The sequence below is a fragment of the Nansenia antarctica genome, assembly GCF_963989245.1.
Source record: "Nansenia antarctica genome assembly, chromosome: 4".
Taxonomy (NCBI): Eukaryota; Metazoa; Chordata; class Actinopteri; order Argentiniformes; family Microstomatidae; genus Nansenia; species Nansenia antarctica.
The window spans coordinates 14690495-14715494 of NC_137689.1; the positions used below are offsets into that span (position 1 = coordinate 14690495).

Here is a 25000-nt window from a genome sequence, read left to right on the forward strand (position 1 = left end):
ATCGGAAGGTTGTGAGTTCAAATCCCGCCTGAAACCACACCACTACTAGTTTGCCCTTGAGTAAGGCACTTAGCCCTCAGTTACTCCAGGGGGACTGTCCCTGTAAATCGCTTTGGATAAAAGCGTCTGCTAAATGGCAAAATTAAATTATAAATTAATTATTAATCGTCTGTCTGCTCAGGGACATCGCTGGTCGCTCTAGTTGATAAACCAATCAGAATTCGAGTACGGCTTCATTAGGACCCCGAAATGTAAACACTGGCTGTTAACCCTAGCAACTGACTGGATGTTAACCCTAGCAACCGCGGGGAAATAACGAGATGTGATGAATTATGGAGTGTTGTATGCATTTAACAAACCGAACGGACAATATTATAGCATTTTCAGATGCAAGTTGGACCAAATTTGTACATTGTTCTCTACAGTGGGTGAATCTTCACACTGCAGAAAGCCAAATTGCAGAAAGGGCTGTAAAAAAAATATAACCTAGTAGTAGACAGTTACATTCCAGATGTGGCAGCTAATATGAATGAATGAATGAATGTATGGTCTTTATTGTCATTAATATAGTACAGGTACCATACAAATTATTGCACATTCATTTAAAGTGTCGCAGTTTGCAGGTTTGAAATGTTCACAGTTGTGTTTCAGTATTGCACTTGATTACAATCTAGTAGCTGCCATCAAATTGTCTAGATTGTCCAGGGCCTAGAACCTAGGTCTTTGCTGTGTTCAGGGCCTGAATGGCCCTAGAGTAGAAGCTGAGCTTCAGTCTATTTGTCCTTGCGGACATGGTCCTGAACCGCCTGCCCGAGGGCAGCCGAACAAAGTGTTCGTTCCCAGGGTGGGATGGGTCTCTGGAGATCTTGGAGGCCTTCCTGAGGCAGCGTGTGTTGTACAGCTCTTCCAGAGAGGGGAGGGGGGCGCCGATGATCTTCTGGCCCGATCTCACGACTCTCTGTAGCGCTTTCCTCTCTGCGGCTTTGCAGCTGGAGAACCACTATAACCACAATATTGGCTACCATAGACAATGCTATATGCAGTATGCCAACATACGAAACATTGAAAGAGCCCGCAAGAGAAGGGAAAAATCAGTACAGGAGGCTGCAGGTGTGTTTTATAGCAATATAAGTTATTTATAAGAACAATATGATATAAACAAGCTAAGATTAATATGACATGATATGACATGAACATTATTAACAATATGATATAAACAAGCTAAGATATGACATGAACAAGATATGAACAAGGCATCAATGGGTCAGGGTCAGCCCTGTCAGGTCAGGTCCAGAAGATGTGCAGTGCAGTCCAGGGCTGAGCATCTGGGGTTACCTGGGGAAACAGATTAGGAGAGTTGTAAATAAACTAGGCTATAACTTTGGAAGCATTACTATTACAATGCATAGAGTATCATATGTCTCTCTCTCTCTCCCTTCCCTCCCCCCCCCCCCTCCCTTACAATGTAGTAGAAGCAGAAGGTCAAACTGAAAATGATACACCACCAAAGCCTAGACTTCTCCGCTCAAAGACTACCACTACGTTCAGCCTAAATAAAAAACCACATCTTCTTCCCGCCCAGTGCATAATATGCAGACGGGACAAATGTTTCAGTTTTAGAGCTTGTATACTGCTCCTGCAAAAAAACTAAATGTGTGAAAGGGAGATGCACATGCAAATCTAACAACATACCATGTACAGACATGTGTCTGTGTTTGCACTGCGAAAACACACTAGTGTTATAAATGTTCTCTAAACACTTGAATCTTTGTCTAGTCTCGTCAATTATAGGCAAGGCAAGTGAAGATACATTTAGTCTTGGGTTTTGTCTTACCAGCTCACCTCGTAAAAGTGAGACGATTGACAATATCAAAAACATGCTTGCACACACATATAACATACTCACACACAAGTTAATGTTACTGGTCCCAATTTGGCACAATTATTACTGAAATGATTGAGAATAGACATAGTTGACATTGGTAACTTAGCTATTGTACCCTTTAAAGTTAGATAACTAGCTTGTTAATTCATTAGCTTCACAATCGCGGGTGACGTTTGGTTGGATTTTTCACTAAAATAGCATATTAGAACATGTTTGTATTGACACAACATGACATGGACTTGTTCATTAATATGTGATATGAATTAGTATGACGTGCAAATCTTACCTGAAACATTACTTGACAGTAAAGTTATCCGAAACAACTCAGTCTTCTCGTCTTTCCAGATAATACATTGTTTACTTCCTAGTTCCGTATTTTGAAGGAATATCATTGGCAGACGTCAAGTCAGGTGACGCTTTAACGGGTTTTGATTGGTTAGCGGCATAGTAGCCCCAATCATTCTCCTTATTAACTTATGGATCGTAAGTTTACTTTTCATAAAACGTTGATCGACCAACGTCTACCAACTGACGGAAACATGTTCCAAAAAAAAACTATTTAGCTTATATGAAAAAATCAACTAGTCTGTAGTTGTAGATCGATCATTTCACAAACGAAAGCAGATAGACAGCTTCGGCCCACCGCCTATATGTGGCTATAGTACATTTGTATAATAGTTATATTATTATATAGTATATTCAGTTACGTTTTATGGCTGTTTTTCGATATGCTTGACTCGACCATTTGGAGATGGTATGTTCTGTGCATGTACACTTGCTGAAATGCTGATGGTAATTTTTTAAAAGTTATGACTTTAACCCTATCCTGTTTGATATAGATCAGTACAGCAGAAGGAGGAGGGGAGGAGAGGAGAGGAGGAGAGGAGAGGAGGAGGGGAGGAGAGGAGGAGGGGAGGAGAGGAGGGGAGGAGAGGAGGGGAGGGGAGGAGAGGAGGGGAGGAGAGGGGAGGAGAGGAGAGGAGAGGAGAGGAGAGGAGAGGAGAGGAGGAGAGGAGATGAGGGGAGGAGAGGAGGGGAGAAGAGGAGAGGAGTGGAGGAGAGGAGATGAGGGGAGGAGAGGGGAGGAGAGGAGGGGAGAAGAGGAGAGGAGTGGAGTGGAGGAGAGGAGAGGAGAGGAGAGGAGTGGAGGAGAGAGTGACACAGTACAGAACCATCTGTGGTTCAACCAGGCTGACTTTGTAGTTTAGGGAGTAGTTGAGTGAGCAGGAAAGAATGTGTATGTTGTGTCTTGTTGTTCTCTCTGACTTACAAGATACAATTTATAATAATAATAACTCTGGTCTCTGGAGCAACGTTCAACAAGCGTCTTTATTCAGCATCCCAACAACAACTAGACCACACTAGTCAATCAATGATAACATTGTCAAGATGTAATGCTACGGAGGCAATAGCAATCAATCCCAGATCTATGCTAAACATAGCAATATACTACATCCCCCCTTTTAAGCATTAAAAGTCTCTCTTGGGTCAACTGAAAATTAGTCTCTGAAAAGATGAAACAGACAATAAGTGTCACTGGGCCTTATGGCTTCAGTCGATGGATTGATCTTCTTCTTTAAGAACTGTACTCACTGTACTCACTACAAATGTATATGATCTAAACAATAACAGTGCAGACCTGACTATAACTTGTCAAGTAACTTGTGAACTTTCACTTGGAGTAAAATCAAACTTGTAAACTGTGGGGAACATGACGCGTTCTGACCTGCAGAGGGAGCCACAGGACGGTTGGTGAAGGGATGGGGGCGCAATTGGCACCGGCTGATGCCAATTGGGTCCTCATCAACGTGAGCTCTTAATGTGTTGCTTTGTTCTCCCCCGGGATCCAGAGTAGGACGCGGTGAGCGGAGAACGGAGGAAGCGGGGAGAAGCAGCGGAGAGTCGGTTGTAGAGAGACGTCTAGAGCGCTACAGGAGAGCTGCGACCGGAAGGGTCGGGCAGGAAGCGAGCGGGGACGTTCTCCCCTGAGCGAGGCTCAGCCAAACCGGACTCCAGACCAGCTGCACAAATAAAACCCATTCCTTAAACCGCCAAATCATATTGTCTGTCTCCCTCTGTGCCCGAACCTGTTACAGTGGCACCCGACGTGAGGCACAGAGGAGAGGCGGACCCAAACACCCAAATAACAGACAGGCGGGGGCATGGAGTCGCCCCTGGGACACGTACTCGCCCACCTGGCACAGCTGCAAGAGCAGCAGGCGGCGATGGCGCGGGCCAGCCACGACGCCCTGATGGACATGGCCCGCGCCCAGGCCGAGGACCGGGCGGACCTCCGGGCCATCATCCGCGACCGGGAGGGGTACGGGGACTACGGCGTGGCAGGCGGTGGGACCCGAGTCCGGATGTTGCGGATGACGGACGGGGACGACCCGGAGGCGTACATCGAGACGTTTGAGCAGGTGGCCCGGAGACAACGGTTGTCAGAGGACGAGTGGGCCCACCAGCTCCGGCCCCTGCTGATCGGGGAGGCGCAGCTCGCGCTGGCGGGTCTCCCGGCGGCCCGGAAGAGCACCGGCGCCGGCTCCGTGCCCTGACCCTGGAGGCCGGCGGGAGGCCGTTCCTGTACGGCCAGCAGGTGATGGACATGGCGCGGCGGTGGCTGCAGCCCGAGGAGAGATCGGCGGCGGAGGTGGTGGAGCAGGTCGCCCTGGAGAGGTTCGTGGGGGGCCTACCGGCGCGGACCGCTGCCTGGGTAGCCTACCACCGGCCCGCCAACCTCACCACCGCCATCGGGCTGGCCGAGAACCACCTGCCCTCTCCAGACGCGGGGGGCGCGGGGGGGGCTGCCCGGACCGGACCCGTGGCGGGGACACGGCGTGAGAGGCCGGAGGCAACGCAGGGGGGCGCGGCCTTCACCCCACAGAGAGCCCCACAGGCGGCAGAGGAGGGGTGCTGGCGGTGCGGCCAGCCTGGCCACCGCCGCCGGGAGTGCCCAGCTATGGAGGTCGGCCGGGCTGTCCCCACCGCCGACGAGGTCACCCCTCCCCCGGACCCGAGCGAGGTGTACCGCATCCGGGTAAGGATGCAGCGGGGTACGCACGAGGCGCTGCTGGATTCGGGCTGCCTACAGTCTATGATCCACCAGCGCCAGGGCATTGGTGGGGGCATCGAGGGTGTCAATACTGTGTGTGCATGGGGATGTTCACATATACCCGGTGGTCCCCATCGAGTTTAAATATAATGGGAGAAAATATAGAGTCAAGGCGGCGGTTAGTCCGAGCCTCATGCACCACCTAATCTTGGGTCTAGACTGGGCAGGATTCCCACGGGCAGTAGCAGGGACGACAGGGGTGCATGCACGACGGGCAGGGACGCGTGGGGCAGGCGCCGTGCTCTGCGCTGATGCGGGGGCGGCCGACACTGACGAGGGGCAGGAGGAGGCAGGGGCAGAGGCACCGCCACCCGAGGTGCCGCTGCCGGTGTTTCCTCCGGTGGGAGATTTTCCCCTCGAACAGTCTCGTGACGCTACCCTACGCTCAGCCTATGACCAGGTGATGGTGATTGATGGTGCACGGGTACGGCCAGACGCGGCGCTCGCTCCCCCATACTTTACGTTGGTTAGGGACAGACTATATAGAGTGAGTCGTGACACTCGCAGGGAAGAGGACGTCACCCAGTTGCTGGTTCCCCGGGGCCGCCGGGAATCGATATTCCAGGCGGCACATTATAACCCCATGGCGGGCCACCTAGGATATGATAAAACACTTAGTCGCATAATGGACCGATTCTACTGGCCGGGGATACGGGCGGAGGTGCTATACCCTCTCCCCCTGGTTGAGGCCCCGTTTGACCGTATTGGAATGGACATTATCGGCCCATTAGAGCGATGTGCACAAGGCTATCGGTTTGTGTTAGTTTTGATAGATTACGCAACCCGATACCCCGAGGCAATTCCCCTGCGCTCCATCTCCGCGAAGAGTGTGGCGCAGGCGTTGTTTCAGGTCATCTCCCGGGTGGGGATCCCGAAAGAGATCCTCACTGACCAAGGTACCAATTTTATGTCACACACCCTCAAAGAGCTGTACGGATTATTGAATATTAAAGCGGTCCGGACGAGCGTGTACCACCCGGCCAGCGATGGTCTGTGCGAGCGGTTCAACCGGACGCTAAAATCAATGATCCGTAAGTTCGTTCACGAGGATAGTCAAAATTGGCACCAATGGCTAGCCCCCCTGTTATTCGCGGTGCGGGAAGTCCCCCAGGCTTCCACTGGGTTTTCCCCATTTGAGCTCTTATATGGGCGCAAGCCTCGCGGCGTCCTGGACCTCATTAAAGAAAGCTGGGAGGAGGGGTCCAGCGACAGTAAAAATGAGATTCAATACGTCCTGGACCTGCGTGCAAAGCTCCACACGTTAGGGGTTATATCACGGGAGCATTTGCACCAGGCCCAGGAACGACAGAAGCGCCTGTATGACAGGGGGTCTAAGCTGCGCATCTTCGCACCGGGAGACAGGGTCCTTGTACTACTGCCCACTTCCAGCTCTAAATTACTCGCCAAGTGGCAAGGGCCGTTCGCGGTCACACGGCGGGTGGGGGAGGTGGACTATGAGGTGGTGCGTTCGGATCGGGGGGATAGCACGCAGATATATCACGTGAATCTCCGTGATATATCTCCTTAAAAAATGGACCGAGGTGATCCCTGTCGCGCTGGCTACGCTACTTCCCGAGAGGGATGAGTTCGGGCCGGAGGTCCCAAAGTCTAAAATTAGTACCCCGGCCCACTTAGGAGACCATCTTTCGGCGGCCCAGCGAGCGGACGTGGCCGGGTTGCAACGGAGGTTCGCTGACGTGTTTTCTCCCCTACCCGGGCGCACCACGCTGATAGAACACCACATAGAGACGCCACCGGGCGTTACGGTGCGTACACGGCCGTATAGGCTGCCGGCTCACAAACGCGACGTGGTGAGCCGGGAATTAAAGGCAATGCTGGAACTGGGCGTGGTAGAAGAGTCCCACAGTGATTGGTGCAGCCCTATCGTGCTGGTGACCAACCGAGATGGGGCTGTACGGTTCTGTGTGGACTACCGACGGGTGAACGCGGTGTCTAAATTCGATGCCTATCCAATGCCCAGGGTCGACGAGCTCTTGGACCGGCTTGGCGCGGCTAAATTCTATACGACCCTGGACTGTACGAAGGGATACTGGCAGATTCCGCTGTCGCCAGGGTCCCGCGAGAAAACGGCGTTCTCCACCCCGCGCGGTCTATACCAGTTCACCGCGCTGCCGTTCGGGTTGTTCGGGGCCCCGGCTACGTTCCAGCGGCTCATGGATCGTATCCTACGGCCGCACTCTGCATATGCAGCGGCCTACCTCGACGACATCGTGATTTACAGCGATACGTGGCCGCAGCATATGCAGAGGGTAGCGGCCGTGCTGCAGTCGCTGGGGCGGGCGGGGCTCAGGCCAACCCAGCGAAGTGCGTGATCGGGCGGGGGGAGATCCGCTTTCTGGGGTACATCCTGGGCGGTGGGGAGGTGCGACCGCAGATAGATAAGACCGCTGCGGTCGCCGCCGCCCCGCGGCCCGGGACCCGGAAGGAAGTGAGGCGGTTCCTGGGACTGGCGGGCTATTACCGGCAGTTCGTGCCGGGGTTTGCGGAGCTGGCCAGCCCCCTGACCGACCTCACCCGGAAGGGTGCCCCAGACCCGGTCCAGTGGTCGGAGCCGTGCCAGGTGGCGTTTGAAGGTATTAAAGCGGCTCTCTGTGGTAAAACTGTCCTGTATGCTCCGGATTTTAACATCCCTTTTTCCCTGCAGACGGACGCATCGGATAGGGGGCTGGGAGCTAGATTGACCCAGCAGGTGGAGGGAGCCGACCGTCCGGTGCTGTACCTGAGCCGCAAGTTATCGGAGCGAGAGGGCAGGTACAGCACGGTGGAGAAGGAGTGCCTGGCCATCCGGTGGGCGGTCGGCGCCCTCCGGTACTACCTGCTGGGGCGCGCGTTCACCCTCTACTCCGACCATGCTCCCCTCCAGTGGCTCCACCGTATGAAGGACTCTAACGCGAGGATCACACACTGGTACCTCGCGCTGCAGCCCTTCAATTTTACGGTGGTGCATAGGCCGGGGGCGCAGATGGTCGTGGCCGACTTCCTCTCCCGTGATGGGGGGGGGGGGGAGTAGGCTGGCGGCCGGGATCTGGTGGTGGGGGTGTGTGGGGAACATGACGCGTTCCGACCTGCAGAGGGAGCCACAGGACGGTTGGTGAAGGGATGGGGGCGCAATTCATAGCTTTCATGTGACGTCACAGCATAGTGGAAACGCCCACCTGACGGGCAAAAGGCACTGCCTGTGAAGTTGCAGAGCACCAGGAAACACAGTAGCATTGGTTAGAAAACAATCATGCCAGATAGTTGCTGTGCAATCGGGTGTACAAACCGGCGAGGAGATAGGCCTGGGTTGTGTCTTTATAGGATACCGAGTGAAAAATAAAATAAAGAGAGGAGAAATGTGTGGACTAATGCCATCAAACGAAGTGTACCAGGAGCGGGACAGAAAGAATGGATGCCATCAAAGCACACACGTCTGTGCAGCGAACATTTCATCAAAGGTAAGTTAGCTAAAGTAATGTTAATATAATTAGCTACAATTGCAAAGCATTTAGCCATTATCTGTACATAGCTAACGTTAATCATTTCTGCATGGTTTGTTTAGGTGGCTTGCCAAAAGGTTGCTAACGTTAGCATTAGCTACTAATGCCATAACGTTATTATCGCCTTGATTCATAGGTTTCAAATCTGACGACCCTTTGTCTCCTGACTGGGTTCCATCAGTGTTCTCGCACACATCACCCAACAAGAAGAGGAAAAGGGAGAAAGCAATGGACAGGTACGAGCAGCACAACAAAATTATGAAAAAGCGTGAGGAGAAGCAGCAAGATGCAGCTGCCCCAGCACTGCCAGATCAAAGCCTACCTGACATGGAGCCAGAGCTACCTGCTCCTGAGGCTGAGCAGTGTAACAACAACAGGTGCAAGGATAATGTTGCAAGACTAGAGAGGGAATGCAAGTACCTTAGGGAAGAGAACCTTCGGCTGAAGGACATGATCAAATTAAGTACATTTGATGAAGCCACATTAGAAAATGATGATGAAAAAGTGATAACAATGACTGGAATGCCCACCTATGCCAAATAACACGTTGTTTATATGTTTGTCTTCTCCCTGTTACCAACTGGTACAATCCTCTCTCCTTTCCAACAACTTGTCTTAACCCTTATGAGACTCAAAATGAACCTGCCCCTTGCATTGCTTAGCTGCATCTTTAGAGTCTCCGTTCCAACTGCTAGCAGAACATTTAGAAACACCATTGATGCATTGAATGCCAAGCTTGTTCCAGCACTTGTGTTTTGGCCAAATAGAGATGAACTATTGCTGTCAATGCCTATGGTATTGAGACAGGTCTTTCGTAGATGTGCTTGTATAATTGACTGCTTCGAGATATTTATTGAAAAGCCTGGAGACCCAAGAGCAAGAGCACAGACATATTCAAATTACAAACACAACCATACCATAAAATATCTTATTGGTATCACACCACAAGGAACTGTTTCTTTTATATCTAACGGATGGGGTGGTAGAACATCCGACAAACACCTGACTGAAAGATGTGGGTTTTTAGATAAACTTAACCCAGGGGATGTTATATTGGCGGATCGAGGATTTGATGTAGCAGATTCAGTTGGTCTTTTCAATGCACAACTTAAGATCCCAGCATTTACAAGGGGCAAAAAGCAACTGAGTCCAGTAGAGTTGGAGTCCACACGAGGGCTTGCATCTGTCAGAATCATTGTTTATGTCCTACCAAATGAACCCAACCTTAATTGTTCTGTACTCTCCCTTTTCTTGACAATGAAAGCCTGATTTTCACATTATTTCTTAAAGAAAGTAAGAAAGAAAAGTGTTATTTAGCTCATTTTAACTGATAAATGTAAACCCCTTCTCAGGGCCCATGGAGGAGTTAAATTCTGTGTAAGGACACTCTTCCATCCACATACGCATATTTGTAGAAGCCATATTTTCCTGAGCTCTTAAAGTGAAAAGAGTGGTTTTACAACACATTTTATTAAATTGCACTTGATAACTGAACACGAATAACTAAACGTGTATTTTATTTCTATGCATGTACAAATGGCCAAAACATGATTGTGTAGGTTAAAGACACGTCTTGAAGGATTGTTTGGTCTGAAAAGATCTGTTTTCATACTCTGTGAAACTCCAGCTTTGCCTTAAACCCAAGTTTGGAGACCTACATTTCAATGTGTTGACTGTTATACTCTCAGATGGTAAGAGATTGAATAAAAATGAAATGAATTGCCTTAATTGGTTCTTTACCAATGGGTACTGTGTACTCTTTACTGGGTAAGGGACAGTTAAGTCATTCTACTGCTTTGACTCAAGTAGTCATGGCTGACAGTTTGAAGAGGCGTATGGTGATGTGTAATAACGCATGTCACAAAATATGTGGGAGGGAAGTGAATGGTTATATTTTTTTTAACCAAAAGAGCTAGATTAGAATCATTTGCTAATACAATGATGAATCTAGGGAGAGGGAATAAGTGAAGAATAGACACACACTTTGAAGAGTATTGAAGACCTGCCAAGCTGTGGTAGAGGAGCAGGGCGGAAGTTGACTCTGCACTTTTTAGTAGAAGGGACTGAGTGTGTGGGCGAGAGAGAAAAAATGTTTGCTCTTCTGTGACTCAGATGCGTAATGAATTAATCTTAACAGAAAACAACCGGGTCAGGGTGAATTTAGAAATTCTGTTTCTGCATTTTACAACTGTTTCTGGATTTGACTCTTCATGTGGATATGAGATTTATGAAATTGAAACCAGTGTGTTTTTTTCCTCTTGGAAACGAAAGGACTGGTATCCATTTTCTGTGGGTGATGTTGGACTGTTCATGAATAAGCACCGATCCTTCTTGTTTTCTTGGAGATGGTGTAATGAATGATGTACGTATTCATATTTTCCTTCATAATTGTATTAAGCTTTTCTGTTTTGTCAGGTTAACTATTAAGATTTGTTTCCTGTCATTTGTCTTCCCTATCATAATCATTCAGGGGCTTATATCCTGTAATTCATTAACCCCAGATATTGAGGGCTGTATTAGGGTGTGCTTTGAATTGAGAGAAAAAAAGAAGAAAAAGGTTTCTATTTTCTGAATTGTTCATGTAATACAGTTGGATAGCACTGATGCTCCTTTCCTGCTGTTTTTACCTTCCTATTTGAATGTCGGCTGACTAAATACAAGCAAACCCCCATTTCCGGCTTCAGTTCGTGAGTAATCAGAGTGATTACCCTTTCGTTTGCCTTCTGTATATCATCATGGATCCATATTCAACCCACCCAATCTCATTTCCATCCCCCCTGAATTACAAAGCCATTTCTGGAGACCTTGATGATCCTCTTGGCATAACTAATACCAGGTGGGTGAATTGATTTTAGGAACTTTTAAGGAATTTAGGAACTTTAAGGAACTCCTGCGCCTTTGAATTCTTTTGTTGATATTACATATTTCTATTACTTTTAGAATTGTGTTACTGTAATTGTGATGCCTCCATGGATTTGTTTAATTTTGACATGTCTGTTGTGGAGAAGACCGAGCTCACCAAATGGCCATCATGTGCCCATGTACAGTAACAGAGAGCCATTTTATGTTCCCATGTGGTAGAGAAGCAGAGGGGTTCAGAGAAGCATTACATTTAACTTGATTTCACTCCGATGATTATGGAAAACGTTTCTGTATCTTGTATGACTATACGCTTTCTATTAAAGATTGAAGAACATTTAAATATTCTTCAACATTGTCAGAGAATAGGTGAAATGGTGGCTCTCCAATGCGTCTCCCCTTCTGTCTTTCTAAAGCAATTTGTGTAAGAGAATGCAAAGATTGACATGTTACTATACAAAGTGCACACACAGGACCAGTTTTACAGACTCAGATTAAGTTCATACATCGGTCTAATTTGGATTCAATCAGGTCAAGAACTAACATTTTTATAAATTAACCTGGAATTATGGACTAACCATGTCGTATGTGACTCAAATGAAGATAAAGCATTATCCAAGAATAATGGAAAGCATGCCCATGAAACTAGGTGATCGGTATTTTTGATTTAATTTAATGGTAGGATTAATTTTGGCCTGTGAAACCAACTACTGTCGTCACCAATGAGCATTATATTATTTCTTCAACATCTCTGTGTGTGATGTATTTGATATATGGTCCTTTGAATTGCATGTGGTTGACACAAATGTACAAACAAACATACAGTATGAACCATTTATTTCATATGTACAGGAACATTTGAAAGTAGGCTACACTACAGAGAGGCAGGTCATTTGTTTCAGCTCCTCAAAATCGTGGTCACTTCATTACTTTCCCTCTTCTGATTCATGCCTCAAAAAGCAAATTACTATTGAACCAGTTGTAATTTAAAGATTCAGCCTCCAAAATATCTGGACCACATATTATCATAGTAATACTTTCATTGTGCAGATGAAAGCCTTGTATACTGTATGTATAGATGAAATGAGTGTGGTTGAGGGACAATTCTGTAAGATAATAGTCAACCTGAAAGTGTGTGTGTTTTAATTATGTTTTAATGATATATTGTGACGGCAGCTGGTGAAAGGGGGAACAAGTCGACAACCAATACAAATGTTCAGACTTTTATTCTGAAAAATGTAAATAAATTTCAACATTGTCGTGACACTCGCTAGTCAAGCCAAAATACTGCAATGCAATGGAGTCGGTGAGTAATCTCCACTAATACCTAGTTGTTATAGTTAACTAGGTAGGAGTGGGGATTACTCACCGAATCCATTACATTGCAATATTTTATTAAATATATACAGTCATGGCCAAACATATTGGCATCCTTGCACTTCTGTCAGATAATGCACCAGTTCTTACAGAAAATTGTTGCAATTACAAATGCTTTGGTATTCACATGTTTATTTCTATTGTTTGCATTGGAACAACACAAAAAAGCTGAGAAAAAACGCCCTCATTCCAAAAAAGTTAATTCCACGCAGAACTCCAAAAATGGACTAGACAAAATTATTAACTTAATATTTGGTAGCACACCCTTTGGAAAAAATAACTGAAATCATACATAAGTTGAACCATGAACACCTCTCTACTGGAATTTTGGACCACTCTTATTTTGCCAACTGCTCCATGTCTGTCTCTCTCATTTGAAGGGTTCCTTCTCTCAACTGCTGTTGTAAGATCACCCCACGCTTTATATGGGATTTAGATCTGGACTCATTGCTGGCCACTTCAGAACTCTCCAGCGCTTTGTCTTAAACCATTTCTGGGTGCTTTTTGAAGTATGCTTTGGGTCATTGTCCTGCTGGAAGTCCCATGACCTCTGACAGAGACCCAGCTTTCTGACACTAGGCCCTACATTGCGCCCCAAACTGGATGCAATGCACACAGTCAAGGCATCCGGTGCCAGAAGCAGCAAAGCAACCCCAAAACATCTGTGAATCTGTGTTTAACAGATCATGTTTAACTGTAGGGGCTGTGTTCTTTTCTTTGAAGGCCTCATTTAATTTTCTGTAAACACTACAATGATGAGCTTTACCAAAAAGCTCTATTTTGGTCTGATCTGTCCACAGGACGTTCTCCCAGAATGTTTTTGCCTTCCCCAGTTAAGTTTTTAGCAAACTCCAGTCTTGATTTGTTATGTCTCTGTGTCAGCAGTGGGGTACTCCTGATTCTCCTACCATAGCGTCCCATTTCATTCAGATGGAGACGGATAGTGTGATCTGACACTTTTGTACCTGTATGATTTAGGTTTTATATCCACCATTCGAATAATCCTTTGTTGCAACCTTTCAGCATTTTTTCTCTTCCACCCACATACACGGAGGTTAGCTTACAGTGCCATGGGCTGTAAACTTCTTGATGACGTTGCGCACAGTGGAGACAGGAAAATGTTAATCTCTGGAGATGGACTTGAGATCCTGGTAGCCTTGAGATTGTCCATTTTGATTGACAATTTCGGTTCTCAGATCCTCAGACAATTCTTTTCTCTTCTTTCTTTTCTCCATGCTCAGTGTGGTATACACAGATATACAACACAATGTTGAGTCAACTTTTCTCCATTTTAAATGCTTGCAAGTGTGATTTCTATATTGTCAGCACTTGTAACTTGTCACAGGTGAGTTTAAATACAAATTAAAGGAGCATTTCATGCTTGAAATACAATTATTTCTTACTTGGCTTTTTCTCTCTCCTTTTTGTGTTGTTCCAATGCAAACAAAATAAATAAGCATGTTAATACCAAAGCATTTGTAATTGCAACACTTTTCTGAGAGAAGTGGTGCATTAGCTGCCAGAAGTGCCTCCGAAATATCAGGACCACATATTTTTCTGTATGTTCATAGTAATACTTTCATTGTGCAGATGAAAGCCTTTTATTCTGTAGAATACTATTATTTTTTAATATTAATATTATTTCCGTTTTGTTCATAAATCTGATTTTTTCCATGGCTAAAACCCAATATTGCAATTGTAAAGCACCTACAGGCCAGAATCCCTATCCGTTTGTATTGAGGGAGGCCAGGCAAGTGGTTTCTCATAGAAGTCAATGTAATGCAATTTTTTTCATGGCAATATGTGATTGGCCAAATCACTGAAAATGGGTGGGCAAGGGAGGCCTGGCCTCACCATGCATTGAGTCCAGGGCTGAAAGATTGTCATTTTGTTCGTCCAATCACATGAAGCCATTTTGAGAATTCGCCAGTCACTTCAGTCAAAGAAACACTCGCCATAGTGGCTACGAGTGTCCTATCAACTTGTCCATTGCAGGACACGTCTAGAACACCCATGGCTATTATCCCTGAAAATAATAGCTAATTTGTCCAAATACCTTTGCTTAAAATGACGTCGGCGAGATTCTGGCGCGATTTATACATCTAATAGGTAAAAAAAAGCTGGAAAAAAATTGGCCTCCTCAATTCTGGAAGTCACCAGCCTCCACTGATATGTAATATATACATATATATACATATATGGCTATTTATAATAGGCTATTTACTATTATATAAATAGCCATTTCTACTTTCACGCCTCCTCTGCACTGCATTTCCTCGACCTCTCATTGGCTGTGCTGTCCACACTGGTCGTTGCCCATCTCAGACTAGCAGATTGTGCGCCGATAAAATGAAACATGTTTGAAAAGATCTGGAGCCCTGCGACGGCCCTGCGACGGGATCGGCGGTCCTCCGATTGCGTCTCTGAGCCTGTCACATTAAACGAGCGTCGGAGACGGCGCGTCCCCGAGTTTGCAACGACGGGAGGATTTTGTCTCCGACCGCAAGTAACTGGTCGGCGACAGCTAAGGGCGGCTACACACTAGACGACTTTTCAAGTTGTAACATCGCTGAGCCTCTCACACTAAACGACCGTCGTGCTGGTGTCCGCGTCTCAGCGGCGCGCAGACGTCGCAGCACAGCGCGGACTACAGGATGTGGCAACGACGGGGGCTCACAGACTACAAGATTCTTCACTTGGTCAGGACGATTCGCCAAGCTGTAGTGTCGCGATATCAGCACATGATGACGAGACGTTGACAGCTGTCAAAACAAGATGGAGCTTGACACGCAACAACAATTAGCTGCACTTGTTGCATGTGCATTTATTTGCTCAGAAAAACCGAAAAGGAAAAGGGCCAAACGTAGAATTTGGACGAGAGAGTGGTTGGCGAGACGTGGACAGCATGGGTTGTCAGTTCTGCAGAGAGAGTTGGAGGTAAGTCCCATTGAGAAACGGTATGTTTAGCAAGACTGGCCTGTTTAAATAGCTTGCTAGGTTGTGTAGCACTAGCTGACTAGCTACTACTATTTGAGAATATGACGTGTTATTAGAGCAAACATTACTTTGTGCATATTTGCCAGCTGACATTTTTAGCTCTAATAGGCTATATTGTGCTCCTCTCCCTCCCATCTTCCCAATAATAGATGAATGATAGGACTGGGTTCAGGGAGCTGCTACGGATGACAGAAGATGAGTTTGATTACCTGCTGGGGAAGGTTGTTTGCCTCATCACAAAGCAGGACACCAAGATGAGAAGGGCAATTACTGCAAGAGAGCGTCTGTCTTTGAGCCTTCGATTTTTGGCAACCGGTGGGTAGGCCTATATCATAACAATTTCACATTATCATGTTATAATACTGTAGCATATTATAGCCTACATTTCAAATGTGTGCAATGCATTATATGTTGGCTGAACTTTTATTTTCTCATGAAGGTGAAACCTTCAAACCACTCAGCTTCCAATACCGAATTGGGAGCAGCACTGTGTCCAGCATTGTTGTGGAGACCTGCGAAGCCCTGCATCTGGTCTTGAAGGAAGATTTCCTGACGGTAGGCTTTGGTCACCACAGAGCACTACAGACATAACCCGGTGTTCTAAATCCTACAATACAAACCTGTTTTTCAGTTCAATCTAATATTCTCCTCCCTTTTATCCTCAGACACCATCGGAAGCTGAATGGCGAGCAATTGCCAAAGATTTTGAAGATAAATGGCAGTTTCCGCACTGCCTTGGTGCCCTCGACGGCAAGCACATCTACATACAACCCCCAACGAGCAGTGGTAGTATATATTACAACTACAAATCAACTGTTTAGTTTTAGGCCTATTGGAAGGCAACCATGTGTAAATAAATAGCCTAATGTCTCACAATGTGGAATCTGAACAATCAAAGAATGTGTGATGACAATTTATACTTACTTTTTTCAATAAAGTGCAACGGCTTTTTTCTCATTGACATTTTATTGTACAGATGTTTCTTTTAAAACTCAAAACATACCTGAATAAAAAATGACACAGCAACAAAACTGGCATAAATCAAGGTCAACATTCTTGTGTATCTTCAAAAGCAGTTTCACTCATCAATAACACGGTGAACCTGAATACAAAATGGCACAGCCATAAAACTGGCATAAAACAAGGTCAACATTTCAACAAGTATCTTCAAAAGCAGTGCAACTGCATGAAAAAAAACAACGCTAACAAATAGTGTAAAGTAATTGTAAACAACAAATATAGTAGTGCAGATTCAACGCCTTGAATTACATGTCAATTCTCAGAGTCGAATAGACTCTGAGTAAAAGATGGCTGAGGAACCTGAGGTGGCATGTACTGAAGGTGGTGTGGTAGGGGTTGTGTTGGTGCCAAGGTGTGTGGGTGAGATGCATACATTGCTGCTGCTGCTGGATTATATGAAGTTGGTGATCTAATGTTAATTTCAGAGTCCTGGGCATCATACAGCAGGTTCATGATGTTTCTTTTGACCCTTGTTTTGATTGATGGGTCATTTATTTGCCTAAGTTCAATTGCAACCTGATTTCCAAATGAAGCCTCTGGATCATCGCGCTGCTTGGCACCGATAGCCAGGACTTTTGACGACATCTCCTTTAAGGCAGCAAGCTTCTGGAGCTCGATGTCAAGCTCTGTGTGTTTCTCTTTGCAGCGTTTCTTTGAGGGCATCTTTACAGGCAAGCTGGCAGTGGATGAGGCGGGAGGCTGATGACTTTCCTCACCATCTGAATCAAAAGGGGTACCAGGTCGTACACTTGATAACCACAGCTGAGTCTTCTTCTGAGATTCAAGGAACGCTGAAATCAGCTCCGGACAGTCAAGGTTTTCCTCAGGCTCCCATGTGTTATCCGTACTGAAATATAACATTTAAAAAAAGATCACCAAGCCAATAATTCACATTTAATTCTACAAACATAGCCCCATACCAGGGAAGCACATCCAGGTTGTACTCACTCTGTAAATCCTTTCCATTTGAGAAAGAATTCAAACTTCCCATTGACGATGCGTTGGTCCATCACCTTCTCTACAACAAACTCCTCTGGTGGCTCCTGCGTTTCCTCCTTCTTCCCCTTTCCATTCTGCTTCTTACCCATGTTAGGCTGCAAAGCAAGAGGGGATTTCATCTTTTGAAAGAGATGAGTGATTTTAAAAGCTTGATGTGATCCATCAAAGGCTATCCTGGTTATCAATAAAACAGTTACATTTTTCATGTAAAACTTTGGTGACACCTAATGTTAGTTAGGCCTTATAGGCTATGTCCTAGGTGGAAAGTTTACACTGCCTAATAATAATACCTCCATCCGAAATGTTGTGTAGATAAGACCCATCATTATCGTTTCATACCTTTGTTTTGGTCAACTTTCTTTTACTGGCCGTTTGTTGCTAAGCAACGGTCGTGGATAATTAATTATGGTTTCCCTCTATGCTTCGGACGCAAACGCCGCGAATCGGTGCATCATCTGGGTGATGAGCTCGAGGCCTCAGACTTTTCTATCTGGTATTCTTATTCAGGGAAAATGCAGGGTATATATACAGGGTATATGCAGGAATCTTGAGGTTAATTTCAATACCTTTCTAAGACTTTTTAAAGACCTTGGCAATATTTTTCCAGACCTCACCGCCAGTTCAAGCTGTAACCGTTTACATCAGTGACACTTTTAACTTAACAGTTTTAGTTTGCAATAGACTAGACCACTATCATACAACAGAATCTCCGGTTCATCTTTGTTTTCTATAAAACTAATAAATTCACGAACTTTTACTAAAAGTTTTTAGGACTCAAACTCTTTGGACTGAGTCTAATTCAGAAAAATACCAACAAAATTCAAGACCTGATAAAATCGTGATAAGACTTTTTAATACTTATTAAGGGTCTTGATTTTCCCAACATTGATTTATCAACTTTTAATACTTTTCAAGACACCGCGGATACCCTGGGTATAGGCCTATGTTACTTACGGTGGTCTCACTTGGGGGGCTGCACGATGAGCAGAGTTTTTTGCAACTTGTGTTTTAGCAAGACAAAATGTGTTTAGATTTATGAGAAAAGGAGGATTGTGTTTTGTGAATTGTGTCTTCATGTGAAATGTGTTTATGGTTTTGGCAAATGGGAGCTAGTTTTATTAAATGTGTTTAGAGAACTGGTCATTTGGTTTAGAGAATTGGCTTTTGTGTTTTAGCAATTGGGAAAAACTGTAATGACAATAAAGACCATTCATTCATTCATTCATAATACTGTTTTATACTTAATAATAAATAAATAAAAATTAGATGTCTTTAAAAGGCCAAACTGATTGCATCACTTATTAAGCCACTATCACTATAACAATACAGAATAAAATATATACATGTCTTTAAAAGAACAAGCTGATTACTTATTAAGCCACTATCACTTATATTCTCCTTCTTGGCACCACGTCCCATAAGGCTTCCCGTCACTACTCAGGGTTTTTCCTGGCTCAAAATGAGGCGGAGGTGGTACCAGTGGTGTTTGACATCGGGGGACCCATGAAGCAGGGCTGTCTGGGGGTCCTTAAACGAGCATCAAACACTTAATTTCTTGCATTCTGGTGAATTGATATGCACCAATTTGTGCCCTTTCGCCATCAATTTATGGTGGAAATTTCATTATATATGTAAAGGAAAAAACAATATTCAGGCACCAGATGGCCATTCAAAATATAATGTAATATAATGCAATATAAGGCTCTCAGGCATTCTGTACTTTCAAATATGTATTCTCCTTGAGCAGTCAACATCAACTATCAGCTGTTTTGCTAGCAAACACGAAAGCTAAGTTATTTGTGAAACAGCGCCCCCGCCACCACGTCGGCGCAATGCCGCAATTGCAGTTTTTATTTTTTTTATTTTTATTTATTCTCCCGCGCCTGAAATCCGGCACTGTGCCGGAGTACTTTAAGCCCTGCTAACCTCAGAATGGCACTAGGGATAACATCCACAACAACACTTAACAGTAATACATTTATGTAATATACTGTGATGAACCTGCGAGGGGAGGGGACATTCGTAGCTGATTATTCGTAGCTGGTTAGATTATTGGTAGGCTAAGCGACAGAGAACTTTCCGGACTGGTTTATTACAATACGATCGCTTTTTTGAGATAGGTTGTTCCTGCTGTGATGTTCTGGTATGGTGGTATGGTATTAGCACTCATTTTAACTAAATTAAATAAGCTGTATTGAAAGGAAGCGAACGAAGGAAGCGCAGAGGGTAGTGTGTATACGCGGGGAGGGAGTATTTGGCACGACAGGCTTACGTCACCGGCGGGGACATGGACTAGTATCAAAACTAACATAAGAAATATTCTCTCTCGCTTATAGCCAACAATTACAATGAGCCTACAAATTGAAACACATGTCACTCAAGCATAGCCTACAAGGAAAACACTCATAGAAATTAAACAAGACCGTAAATTGAACAACACCGTATCGCTGTTAGATGAGCAACACAAATTAAATAGCCTATTCCTCAACTGGCTAAATCCAAAGACAATCAACTATTTACAGTTATATAGCCTATTCCACTCCGTGTTCATTTGCGGGTGCTATGCAAGAAAAGGATGGCAAGGGTTGAAAGTTGGCTTGTGCTAGCATTAGCTATGGTGCATCCATGGTCAACATGACATTACAGGTGGGATGAACCGGGGTTCTTTCTATCGTAGACTAGCATAGTATTGCAATTTCTGCAGATTCTTCTACAATGCAGCTTACCCAGACACATTGGTAACTATCAAAAGCTTTGCCTTTGCTAGCTGAGTTTTTAGCTTCATCTTCTTGATGACACTCACTTTTATTTTTTGGGGCGCTGCGCTACGTGTGTCTGCGTCACAGAGCCCGGCCAAGTTCAGAACACTGCGCTCTAGGAGCGCTCAGAGATGGGTGCTCTGACTGAAAAGACGGTTTGTCCGAGCGAACTGACCGTTCGTGCATTTACGAACGTACCCGTAATAACATTGCTGACTGCTGTTTTTCATGAGAAAAATACTTCATGCGTGAACGCCCCCCAAGAACACCTCAACTCCCCCTTTAAAAAATATTTGTTCCAGCGCGCCCCGATGTTGTCTGAACGCCCCCGTTGAGAAACGATGCTTTAGACCAGGGGTCTTCAACCTTTTTCAACCCAAGGACCCCTTGGACGAGAGACAAACAGAACAGGGACCCCCACATGTAATATATATTTTTAAATGTCTCACATTTTAAAGCCTATAATAACTTTTATATTTACTTCATTCACCTTTTCTTTCACCGTATTAACCTATTTATATACTGGGTTATTAGCCTATATGTGTTTATGATTGATAAAACGTTCATGCATAATTATGATTGGTTATTATTATTGTTGTTGTTGTTGAGGCTTATATTTTCTATTATTATTATTTTTCAACAATGAAACTTTTAGCTTCAGGAAGCCAGGTATGCCTACCTCAGTGAGATGACTGGCCCTGGTTGGTGGTACACAGCTTGTCTATTCTGGGGGAGATGGAGGTTGTCAGGCAGAGCATCATGTCATCCTCAGACTGCTGTCTGGAACGGTATTTGCTCTTCAGGTAGGTGAGGGAGGAGAATCCACTTTCACAAAGATAAGTTGTTGCAAAAGGCAAGGCTCATCGAGAACTGGGTGAGAGGCTGTGACTCGTACACATTCTTGTGTGTACTGTCTGTGGTTAGGTTGATCAGCTGATCTTCCTCAGCGGCTGTCAGGTTTGAGCCGTCGGATGCATTGTCTTTGCATGGAAACCGTATCCATGTCTTGTGCTTTCTCCAAGACTCAGTCTCAGAAAAGTACTTCTCAAATTGACTTTCGAGAGCCTCCAAGTGATCAACAATTGCACATTTCACATCAGGCGAGGGCACCGCGGAATCCGCGGAAATGCATTGAAATGCGCAGCCAGCTCCGCGCGGTAGCAGAATCTCGAGGATAGCTGTGCGTAATTCAAAGACGCGCGCCAATACTGATCCACGGGAAAGCCATCTGACCTCGGAATGGTAAAGGAGCGCGTTATAGCGGCGCATAGAGAAGCAAAGAGGCGGGTTTGTTATTATCAAACTAACTAAATTAGTAACGTTATGCTAGTTATTAATTAACGTTAATTTCGCAATGACGACCGAACTGCAGCGTTTTAGCCAACACCTAGCTTGCTAGACAGGTGTGTTATTTTTTTTTCTCCAGCTGACGTTATGTGACTCTAGAATCATGGGCATCATTTATTTTGTAAATAGTTTTTGTCAAAAGTAGCTTATTATTGCCTATTAATGCTTGTACTTTACTCAATATCATTTTTGTTATATTTTTTAATTCTCACTGATTATTTTGGTGAAAAATATGCTTTAGACCTATCGCTAAGCCACGCCCCCAAAATAGAAGTTGTCCAATCATATCACAGAAAAATGTACGACAGGCAGAAAACTCTGACAAACAACTCGCTAATATCTGATGGTGAAAAGCTTCTAGACGAAATGTTCTTGTCATCTTTAAAAAAAAACATGTCTATTACCTGCTGTGGTAAATCAGAAGTCTGAAATTTGCCAACTCCCGCCATTGTAAGACATTGAATGTCATTCAGTCACGGTCGGTCGGTCAGTCAGTCACTGTCAGTGAAGAATTTGAGCGAGCGTTGTTTGTCTGTCCGAGTTTTCAAAGGGGGCGTGGCTTAGAGATAGGTCCATTCAGTTTCCACAGTTAATGGCCACAAATAATGCACGGTCGATCACACAACAACAACAACACTCATCACCGGAGCTCAGTACCCAGTCCACGGTTCGGTTCACAAGTGCACAAGTCCTACAGTTCAAAGTTTAAGAACAGATCAATAAATACATACAGTGAGGAGAGGAGAGGAGAGAAGGGGAGGAGAGGAGAGGAGAGGAGGAGAGGAGAGGAGGAGAGGGCAGAGGAGAGGAGGAGAGGAGAGGAGAGGAGGAAAGGAGAGGAGAGGAGGAGAAGAGAGGAGAGGAGGAGAGGAGAGGAGAGGAGAGGAGGAGAAGAGAGGAGAGGAGAGGAGAGGAGGAGAGGAGAGGAGAGGAGGAGAGGAGAGGAGAGGAGAGGAGAGGAGGAGAAGAGAGGAGAGGAGAGGAGAGGAGAGGAGGAGAGGAGAGGAGAGGAGGAGAGGAGAGGAGAGGAGAGGAGAGGAGGAGAAGAGAGGAGAGGAGAGGAGGAGAGGAGAGGAGGAGAGGAGAGGAGGAGAGGAGAGGAGAGGAGAGGAGGGGAGAGGAGAGGAGGCACAAGTCCGACAGTTCAAGTTTAAGAACAGATCAATAAATACATAGAAAGGTTAAGAGCAGATCGTACCTTGGGGGGGCAGGGGAGGCGGCGCAAGTAGCGGGAGGGGGAGTGTGGCCGGGGGGGAGGGGAGGAGGAGGAGGGGGGGTGAGGAGGGGCGGCCGGGGGTGGGGGTGGGGGGTGGGGAGCCTCTGGTTGGGTCTGAGGGGAGGTGGGAGGAGGAGGTCGGACCACCTCTTCCTCATCTTCCTCCTCATCTTCCTCCTCCTCTTCCTCATCTTCCTCCTCCTCTTCCTCCTCCTCTTCCTCCTCCTCCCCCAGGTGGTTCTGCTGCCCTCTGATTGGCTCAGAGCCCTCAGGCTCCTGTTGAGTGACAGGCTGGCTGTCCTTCTCCTCCGCCGGCAGGGGGCGGGACTTCCTCCTAGGGAGACAGATGGTTCGTTAGATGGTGAAACAGCTTGATTGATTGATTGACAGCCACGTTAACACTGACTAACACTGTGACACACGTTTGTGTTGTCTGTTCATATCATAGAGGCTTCAGGAGTCAAAGGCTGGGGGAGGTAGACATAGGAGGACGGGCGTACGTTGTAAAGTACGGAGCAGGAGGGAGGAACGGTAAGAAAACACTGATACCTCCCCCAGCCTCCCCTGGTGTTCTACCTCCCCCAGCCTCCCCTGGTGTTCTACCTCCCCCAGCCTCCCCTGGTGTTCTACCTACCTCCCCCAGCCTCCCCTGGTGTTCTACCTCCCCCAGCCTCCCCTGGTGTTCTACCTCGCGCAGCCTCCCCTGGTGTTCTACCTCGCGCAGCCTCCCCTGGTGTTCTACCTCCCCCAGCCTCCCCTGGTGTTCTACCTCCCCCAGCCTCCCCTGGTGTTCTACCTCCCCCAGCCTCCCCTGGTGTTCTACCTCCCCTAGCCTCCCCTGGTGTTCTACCTCCCCCAGCCTCCCCTGGTGTTCTACCTCCCCTAGCCTCCCCTGGTGTTCTACCTCCCCCAGCCTCCCCTGGTGTTCTACCTCCCCCAGCCTCCCCTGGTGTTCTACCTCCCCCAGCCTCCCCTGGTGTTCTACCTCCCCCAGCCTCCCCCTGGTGTTCTCCCTCCCCCAGCCTCCCCTGGTTAGTGGGTGGTGTTACCGGGCCTGCGGGCCTCCCCTGGGTTCTCCTCTGGGCGGCCTCCCCCGGCCTCTCGGCCTCGGTTGGGCCGGAGTCTCAAACACAGTGGGCAGGGCGTCGTCCTTCAGCCTCCGATACCCGCTGGGGGAGGGGAGGGAGGGGAGGGGAGGGGAGGGGAGGAGGAGGGGAGGAGGGGAGGGGAGGAGGAGGGGAGGGGAGGGGAGGGGAGGAGGAGGGGAGGGGAGGGGAGGGAGGGGAGGGGAGGAGAGGAGGTAAGGCCAGGGAGGGGAGGGGAGGGGAGGGGAGGGGAGGGGAGGGGATATTTTAGATATTTTATTAAGGATCCCCATTAGCTAGTGCCGTAGCAACTAGCTAGTCTTCCTGGGGTCCACACATAAGTAACAATCATAAAATCAGTCTGTACTACAAAAATTATACATAATTCAGCATTGTGCAATGAATCTAACTACCAAACTAAGTGATAGATGAAAATGAAAAGACAAAAGTGTAAGGTATAAAAAGAACCGACATAACAGGGCCAACAAAAACATGATCAAAACAAAATACATAAATATACAAATACATCTAACCTCCTTTTAGAAAATAAGATTTAAGTTTGGTTTTAAAACACTGTGGGTGGTGCGGAGGTTCCTAGGCAGGTTGTTCCAGAAAGCTATTGACCTATAAATAAATGACCGTTTTAATGCATTTGTGCATTATGCATTTTTGGGAGGAGGTAAGGCCAGGTTATCTGTATAGCATGATAGCATATCTCATGATGGCTTTCATTCACTGATGGCTACTGCCTGATGTCTGCATGTTTGTAGCATTTCTCTATTGTTTTTTGTTCTGCTATGTATATATATTGTAATGTTAGATTTTGGTGTTTCCTGTCTCATGA

General features: G+C 46.2%; 1 protein-coding gene across 2 annotated transcripts in view; it reads right to left on the reverse strand.

Moving 5' to 3' along the window:
* Positions 1-1257: 1257 nt before the first annotated feature.
* The window catches only part of LOC308155489 (uncharacterized protein), a 27766-nt gene continuing 4023 nt past the window's right edge, over positions 1258-25000 (reverse strand). The window contains exons 4-7 of one of the 2 annotated variants that reach the window (XM_080528815.1): positions 24121-24240; positions 23054-23405; positions 17699-17844; positions 16684-17597 (exon numbers count right to left, since the gene is read on the reverse strand). In XM_080528815.1, the coding sequence (XP_080384941.1) occupies positions 17003-17597; positions 17699-17844; positions 23054-23405; positions 24121-24240 (1213 nt within the window). In that variant the 3' untranslated portion in view covers positions 16684-17002. Of the gene's footprint in view, positions 1336-16683; positions 17598-17698; positions 17845-23053; positions 23406-24120; positions 24241-25000 lie in introns of those variants that run through there. The other variant, XM_080528816.1, reaches the window with a different exon arrangement.